Below are 8,353 nucleotides of genomic sequence, written 5' to 3'. Positions count from 1 at the left end.
AAGGCCATCCCTGGTAAACACCAGGCTCTGGAATGATACAGCGTCCCTCCCTGTGTCTGCCTGTTTCTTCCTCAAAATCTCCTTGGCAGCAATCACAGGATAGCCACACGGAGGTCAGGGTCTCGGGAGCCCAGATCACGGGAAAGGAGGCTCTCAGGCCTTGAGCTATTGCTCTCTTTGTGGGGTGGATCCAGTTTTCCCCTTACTCACACAGTCCTCAGCCTCATGGAGACCAGAAGTTTCTTCTGTTTAAAATATCGCCCCCAGTTCTAATGCCAGATCTGCCCATGACTCGTAGGGTGGCCTTGGGCAAGTCACTGTTCCTTCTCTAACCGGTGGTTCCCTTATCTCACAATGAGAGAAAGCTCTTTTCTGTCCTACATTCTACAGTCTTAAAGAAAAGTCAGATGCCGGCATAATAAGGCTCATTTACTGAGCACTCGCTCTGTGCTAAGCATTCTCCTACCCCTCTCCACATCTGGAGGTAGGACCTGTTATTTGACCTATTTTATAAACGTCGAAACCGAGGCTTAGAAGGATTTAGTAGTTGCCCAAGGTATCCTAGTAAATGGCAGAGTTGGGATTTGAACCTAGATTTTGCCTTTCTGACTTTGGAGCATTTAAACCATTGCATCAGCCCTGTCCTGCTAATACTAGTTCTGGCTGCTGACGACTCTCCACTGGTCACTCACACATGTGCACGGACATATGTCCTCTCTTGGGGGGAAAAGGCATGTTCACCTGGCCTATCTTCGAAGGCCACCCTGGAGGCCACACAAGCATTTCTTACTGACCTGCCAAAGCTAGCCTCAGCACATCCATCATCTGGTTCAAATCCTCATGGTGCAGGAAATGACTGCACGGAGAGGGACACGTGGCCAGACCTCTTCCCTGCATGTAAGTTCTCTTTGTACTACACACAGTTGCTTCCTTGTGTTCGTGCCCTCCTGTCCTACTCACTGGTCTCCCCATGTTGCTGTGTGTGGTCTTCACCTGTCCTGAGGCGAAGGCCTTTCTCGGACCTAGCAGTGAAAGTGACCCACTATTCTAGGCCTTATTTTCCACCCCCCACCTCCCAATCAATCCCCCCTCCCCCCCCACGCCGCCCCGTCCCACAAGGCTGACAGTCATGTGAGCTGGTTGGTTTATGTGGGTGAGGTTTTTGCTTTAGCATGATCAGGGCTGGCAGACCCCTGTGTGTCCCAGGGAGGGGGTCCTGTGTGTGTGTGTGTGTGTGTGTGTGTGTGTGTGTGTGTGTGAGAGACAGAGAGAGAGAGAGAGAGGGTTTAAGGCCAGGCATATATCTACCTTGAAAAGACTAGGAATAGCCCTTTTTAAAAACAATTGGAAGCTCCAGAGGAAAGTATTTCCAGTGTTAAACCTTTGGGAGTTTCTGGCAAGCTTTATATGATGTGCTAGGATGGGACTTTGACTTTGTAGATAGACCTTCAATTAGGTTTTCAGACTGACCTCTCACCTCTGAACTCTGATGGACCCAGAGAGAGAGAGAGAGAGAGAGAGATAACAAACAATGTTTCCTGTCCAGCTTGTCAGGATCCTGGCCTTGGCCTTTGTTTCCTGTTTTCAGCCCCATCCCCATCCTGTCCTTTAGGCTTTTGAACTCTGGTTCCCTGATTTTGACCCTGGTGCTGGCTCAGGACTTTGAAACTTCCTGCTGCCTTGGGTGTACATGCTGAACTTGTTCTGGCTCCTGTGTCAGCCTGAGGCCTGCCACCCCTCCATGTCCACTCTGGCCTCTGCAGGCAAAGGTCCGGGCCTGACTGCATCGTAGTTGTTAGTGACTCTGGCATCCCTGGGCTGTGAGCTACTAGAGGGAGGCGTTTGATCATATTCAGCCCTAACACCTCAGCTCTGACAGCAGGGAGGGTAGAGAGAAATCCCTGGATCAAGGAGCAGGAACTCCCAGTCCAGGAGGTTCTAATGCAAGCTCCCTGTGAAGGGACAGGGGCAGGAAGCATGTGCGTCAGAGCCTCAGACCCTTACCTGCCTCCAGCCCCTAGCTGGAGACTGATGAGTCACCGTACAAGTTAAAGTGCTTTGGGCACAAGTAATAGAAACTAAGATCCACTAACCGTGGCTAATGTAAAGGAAAGGGGTATGGACACCGAGACGTCCACCAATGGATGAATGAGTAGACAAAATGTGGTACATACACACGATGAAACATTATTCGGCCTTAAGAAGGAATGAAGCCCTGACAGTGCTGCAACCTGGGTAAGCCCTGGAGACAAGACGCTGTGTGACACGTGCGAGTGGCTCAGCGTGGGAGCTGAGATCCCTGCTTCTCTCTGTTCCGGCCCCGCCTGGGGAAGGCCACACAGCTGCATATCAGAGGATCTAGCAAACCTCTGTGACAAGGACAAAAACTATTAACATTATTAATAGTTATCATTATTTTCCCACTCTGGCCTGCTAAAAAAAAAAAAAAAAAAAAGCTATGTTTTAAAAGAAAAGAAGAAGAAGAGATCTAGTCAAGGGATAAAGATGGACAGGAAAATCAAGAATTCTGTGGGGCTTTTAATGAGTCAGAGGCCAGAGATGTTCTGGCTGGTTGGAAGCCGAGCATAATTATCTGGGACGGCTGGTGTGTGGGTGTGAGGTGAGGCACTGAAAGAGCGAGAAGAAGGATGTGAAATACGTATTTCTGTGTATTAAGAATGCATGTATCCCTGTCCCCCTTAACTTTGGCATTTCCTCCAGAGATTGAGAACGTTTGAAATACTTTTATTTTTATTTTTTAAGATTTTATTTATTTATTTGACAGAGACACAACGAGAGCAGGAACACAAGCAGGGGGAATGGGAGAGGGAGAAGCAGGCTTCCCGCTGAGCAGGGAGCCCGATGCGGGGCTCGATCCCAGGACCCTGGGATCATGACCTGAGCCGAAGGCAGACGCCTAACGACTGAGCCACCCAGGCGCCCCTGAAATACTTTTAATTAGCATCTCTGATTGCGACTGTCATTCAGACCACACGCCCCCCCTCCCCTGCATTTCACAGGGCTGCACCTTTCTTTCCCAAACCTGGACTCCCACCGAGGCCTGATGGTCATGGAGAGCTGTGATGTTGTGGCCTTCCTAAGGCCTAACGCTTTTGACCTGGGCCAAGTTCCTGGGAGGCAGCAAAGGTATATTGGGATCCTTGATGTACTCTTGGACCCATTTGTTTTGGGGGTTGGTGCAGACCTCTCGATTCTTTTTGGTGACAAAGCTGTGGAGGCAGAGTTAGATGGTCAGCGGTCACAGAGTGGGGTGGGGGGTCCAGTCCATGCTCCCCCATTTCTAGCTCACCTGCGGCTTGCCTCATACTCTTCATTGCCTCCCTGGGCCTCCCCCACCTGAGTTCCCTCAGAAGGCCTCCCTGTCTGGGTTCTAGACCTCGTCATCCCGGCTTCAGCCTGTTCCCCGCTCAGCCAAGATGGCTGCCATTTATTGGGCCACACAACTCTAAGTGGCAAAATCAAGAATTCAACCCAGGCCTTCCCTGTGAGAGTCAAAGCCCGAGTCCTTAATCATGACTCCCCTCCTTCTCGCATGGAGACTTCCTGGTTCTGTGCATCTCGTTCCCACCCCAGGTTCCCCTTCCGCCTCCACAGAAGTATCTGCAGGGAATGCTTACATGATTGCCGGCAGGTGACAGTTGAGGGCCTTTCTGTATCCCACCACCAGTTTCTTTGGCATTACTTTCTCATGGTGCTTCAGGCAGCAGGTGTGAGAACTGTTCAACGACTCAGGACTTTCTGAGGGAATCACATTGAAAGCTGAGCCAAGTAGGTGTAGAGGGAGCCCATGGTTGCCTACCTTCATCCCCCATCCCTTGCATTCCACACCTCTCATGGCAAAGCCATCTGTTAGCAGGGGCTGATGACAGCTTGACAGGTAACAGAGAAAGTGGAAAAAGTGGGTGAGGACACACATGTAGAACCTCCAGCCTCTGCACTGAGTTTCATCAAGTGCAAATGCCTCAGTTATTCACATTTGCTGGTGACCCAGGGCTTGGTTTGGCAAACACGTATTGGGCTCCTATTACATGCCAAGCTCTAAGGGGGCAAAAAACACGAGGAAGACACAGTCACCACTCTCGAGTATCTCCCAGTCTAGTCAGGGTGAAAAGGGAGAGTGAAAAATACTACAGTGGCATGTGCTCTGGGATAGAATAGAATTTGGCACAAGGTGCTCTGGAAACAGCTTTGGGTGGCTGGGGAAGTCCCATAGCACGTGTGTGCACGCAAGTGCATGGTTTGATTCTTGAAGGCTGAGCAGGATTGAGACAAAGGGGTTGTAGGGCCTGGGAGAAAGGAAGGTATGAAGGCTTAAAGGTGGGGGAAGCTGTCTGTGTTGGGGGAGCATTGAGCAGCTGCGGATGGCTGGAATGCAATGCGAGAAGAAAGATGTAAGGAGATGAGATTGGGGCTCCTGGGTGGCTCAGGTTAAGCATCTGCCTTCAGCTCAGGTCATGATCCGGGGCTCCTGGGATCGAGCCCTGAGTCAGGCTCCCTGCTCAGTGGGGAGTCTGCTTCTCCTCTCCCTCTGCCCCTTCTCCCCACCACCGCACTCATATGCTCTCTCAAATAAATAATAATCTTAAAAAAAGAAGAAAATAAAAAAAATGTAAAAAAAAAGAGTTGAAATTGGAGAGAGAGAGAGAGAGGGGAGGCCCAGCACACCTTCCTTGGAGGAGAGTGTGGACTCTATCCTAGAGGCATTAGAGGGGCTGGGGTCAGGGAGGAGGGTGAGATAAGCAATGAGCCAGAGAAGTTAGGGCGGGAAGAAAGTGTTCTAATTTAGGCTTTAGGTCAGACATCTTGAATAGGAATCTTGACTAAATGATTTGAATCATGAGCAAATTTTAAAAATCTCTCTAGGTCTCCTCATCTATGAAATGAGGGTAAAAAATGCTTATGTCCTAGGATCAGGGTGAGGGTTGTGGAGAAAATGGTGGTTAAGCCCTTAATTCAGAGCCTGGCACATAGAAAGGCTCAGTCAGCGCTTGTTATCATTAAGAGCAGATGGTAGGAATGACCCTTCTTCTTGCCCGGAAATGCCACTTCCCCGCCTCTCTTCGATGCTGACAGGATGCTGGCCTCAGTTGGTTGTTAGCACCGTGTTTCCCTTGAGCTCCCCTGACTGCTCATCAGTTGGGGATATCACATAGGAGGGCAGGCAGAGACCTCCCCCAGCCCCCAAAACTGCAGAGTGCAAATGCCCTTGCAGCCTGATCCCTTGCTTCCAGCTGGTGGCCAAGACTGGAATATCTCGAGAGTACCATTTGGCCGATCCATGCTTTGCGTGGGCCATTTTCTCTTTTTGGAAGACTGAACCCACTGCAGCGGTCTGTTTGACCTTCCCTAAGGGCATTGTTGCCTCCTGCCACCCACCAGATGCAGCTCTGCTCATAGTGATGGCCATGACCCCGGCACTCCAAGCAAAGTTTACAAAGTTCAGGGGCATTTTGAGAGTGTACGGGCAGATTACATGGGGTGTGGGTGGCCCTTGCTCCCCTGAGAGTTTATACAGGCAGAGTCCGGCCAGACCAGATGCCCGGGGTAGCTTTAGAGAGAAAAGAAGGGCTGGGGCACCACACCCTGGGGTGGGTATGTGGTGTCTTTCATAAATGGTGGTTGAGTCAGGGGTAGAAAGTGGGTTAAACCAACCTTGTTCTCCATAGGTCCCGAGCATCCTGTGGCTCCAAAACCTTTCAACCCCTTTCCTCTTTTCTATGGACTTTTCCTTTTTCTATGTGGACTTTTTCTATGGACTTTATCCCCATTCCCCAGACCTGAGCTGGGGAATGGGGATAGAGGCCATGAAATTCTCATATGCACACCTGGGCATCCCATTGGGCCTTCTTTCGGCTGCCATGATAGTCCCAGCAATCTGTGCCAGACACTGCAAGGAAGGGGTGTCTAGGTTTAGAGTCCCCAGTCCTGGGCTTAGCCGCCTCCCCAACGCTTTTCGTCCTGCTCTCCCAGAGCATCTGCAGCACCTGTCTTGCTCTCCTTTCATTGCTCATGTTTATTATCATCTCTTCTGTTACTTCCTTGGCTCCCCCTAAATGATCATTCCTGTTCTCCAACCTCGGGACCCCTGACGTGACCTTGACCCAGCTTCCTGAAACTGCCTGATGACCCCAGAAGGGGTCGGGACCCCAGCCCAGCTCTACTTGCAAAGGGGAGAGTTTGCGGACAGCAGGTGTGCCTGATGACAGACCTGAGAGGGCTCTTGGCATCACCTCACTGCCAGCTACCTTGTCCCCCCTTCTCATTCCTGCCCTACAGGGACAGGTGGACTCACTTGACCGGCCGTGCAAAGCAGGAGTGGTGAGGATAAGGATGAGGAGAAAGAGGGCAGCCCCGGAGACCTTCATCCTCTCAGGGGGGCCCTTCAGCTTCAGGGGAAAGCTGGTCGTCCACTCTGACTTCACGGCCCTCTGGACTCTGACCACTTCCGACCGGGTGGCGGAGGGAGGAGGGGCCTCCCTCAGTGTTTGCTGAAAGGGGGGCGGGGCCTGGCGCAGGTGAATTAATAAGATTTAAGTTCAGGAGGAGAGGAGTGGAGAAAGGGAGTGAGTGGTTCGTGCGCGCTGGGTGTCGGCCACCTTGTATGCCCTGTTTTACTTAATCCTTGCAGGAGTGAAGCGGAGATTATGACTCTGTTTTATAAATGAAGGCCACCGAGGCTTGGCGAGGTTAAAGAAATTCTCCCAGGTCACAGAGGAAGGAGGCAGGCAGTTCTGAAAACGGATCCGTGTGATTTCACCACCTTAGGGGCCAGCCATCTCTATTTGGGGGGAGGTGGAGGGAAGGTGGAGCCACCCCAGTTCCCCCGGGTGAGCCATCACTGGGAAGGTGAACATAAGGCAGGATTAGAGAGTGCACAGACTGGGGCAAGGGGTAGGGTTTAGGCCTCTGAAAACGATGTCCCCCATCCCCCGTTTGACACATGACTGAGCTCAGAATTTTTCCTGTCACAGATTATGTTACTAATACATAGAGAAAAACAATGTGCTGATCTTGGGTCCTCATTTATTGCTGAGGTGTTTGGCTTGTTTGTTGATTTTTTTTTTTTTTTTTTTTTTTTTAATATCTTTGGACCTTGGACTCTGAACCAGTTTTAGGTCTAGTTGGCCATCCCTCTTGCGTCCCCGCCGTATGGGTTCCTCCAACCTGCCGCTGTGGCCAATTATGGCCAGCAGAGGGCGCTCCAACCGCACACGCACCTGACAACCCGCTTCTGTGTCCCACAGTTCCAGGTTCCGGGTCCCCGGCCTTGACCAGGGCTAACCTGTCCCTCAGCATCTTCTCTCTTCAGACTGCCTCAGGACCCCATTCCTGGGGTTGAAGGCAGAGTTCAGAGAAGAGATGGAAGATACGGGGGTTTTGCTGTGGATGGACTGTGAGCTCTAGAGGCAGAGGGGGGAGTGTTTCAGTAAATGAAGAGTAGAGGGAGGCAGGGGCGGATTGAGACCCTTATGGGGCTTGCTGTTTGGCATGACTGCTCATAAATAGGGAAAAGTTGTATAATGTATTTAGTCCTGCTGGGTTCAAGGCAGTCAGTGGTGGGGAAGCTGTCCTTTTTATGAAGGTAGGGAGGGTATGTCTGTGGGGTACCCCTTGGCTGCTATGTATGGAGGCAGGGCGGTCTGGAGAAGCCTGGCTGTGCCTTTAGCATACAAGCCTCCTCTTGGCCCTGGTCTTGGAAGGCCGCTGGCCAGGGAAGGATGGCCACAGCGCCTACACTGGGCATGCTCTTCCTCTGAGTATGCAGAGCTCCCCCTCGAACCCTGAAGATGGGTCTGAGAGCCTTTGGGGGCAGCTGGGTGTTATTCATGGAGCATAACCTCCTCCTGATTCCTGCCTCATTCCATCCATCCATCCATCCATCCATTTCCTGAGCACCTGCTATAGGCCAGGCTTTCTGTTAGGCCTTGTGGAGGGCACAAAAATGGCTCTAACAATAGAGTACAACCTGATGTATGTAAGTGGAGGGGAAGGGTTGGATAAAATATGTCCCCAAATCATTCTTGTCCCAGATGGCTGGGAACAAGGGCCTTGGGAGCAGCTCAGAACAAAGGATTTTGAAGTTTGGCTGCTATGAAGAAGGCTTTATGAAGATTTACCCGCAAAACCAGGTGATAACTCTTAGCTTTACACTTGTGTAGTTTATGTAAGATAACACACACAGGCTACTTAGCAGACTGCTTGGAAGGTAGAAAGCGCTAAGACAATGGTATCTGTTACCATCGTGATGATGATCGTGTACCCCCATCACAGGCCCTGACCTGTTGTTTTGCACCCAGGGCCGACCACACCTCTGCAGAACAAAGACTGATGC

At 51.1% G+C, this 8,353-nt stretch overlaps 1 protein-coding gene across 1 annotated transcript; it reads right to left on the bottom strand.

Annotated features, from left to right (window-relative positions):
• Positions 1 to 2,873: 2,873 nt before the first annotated feature.
• On the bottom strand, positions 2,874 to 6,461 carry CCL16 (C-C motif chemokine ligand 16). Its single transcript, XM_032428497.1, has 3 exons — positions 6,314 to 6,461; positions 3,639 to 3,759; positions 2,874 to 3,230 (listed from the first exon to the last, which is right to left on the bottom strand). Exons 1-3 carry the CDS (start codon positions 6,384 to 6,386, stop codon positions 3,098 to 3,100), a joined length of 327 nt encoding a protein of 108 aa, XP_032284388.1. The 5' UTR covers positions 6,387 to 6,461; the 3' UTR covers positions 2,874 to 3,097.
• Between the last annotated feature and the right edge of the window lie 1,892 nt (positions 6,462 to 8,353).

This window comes from Phoca vitulina, unplaced genomic scaffold (assembly GCF_004348235.1).
Source record: "Phoca vitulina isolate PV1807 unplaced genomic scaffold, GSC_HSeal_1.0 scaffold40, whole genome shotgun sequence".
In the NCBI taxonomy this organism is placed as follows: Eukaryota; Metazoa; Chordata; class Mammalia; order Carnivora; family Phocidae; genus Phoca; species Phoca vitulina.
This window is presented reverse-complemented; position numbering and strand designations above follow the sequence as displayed.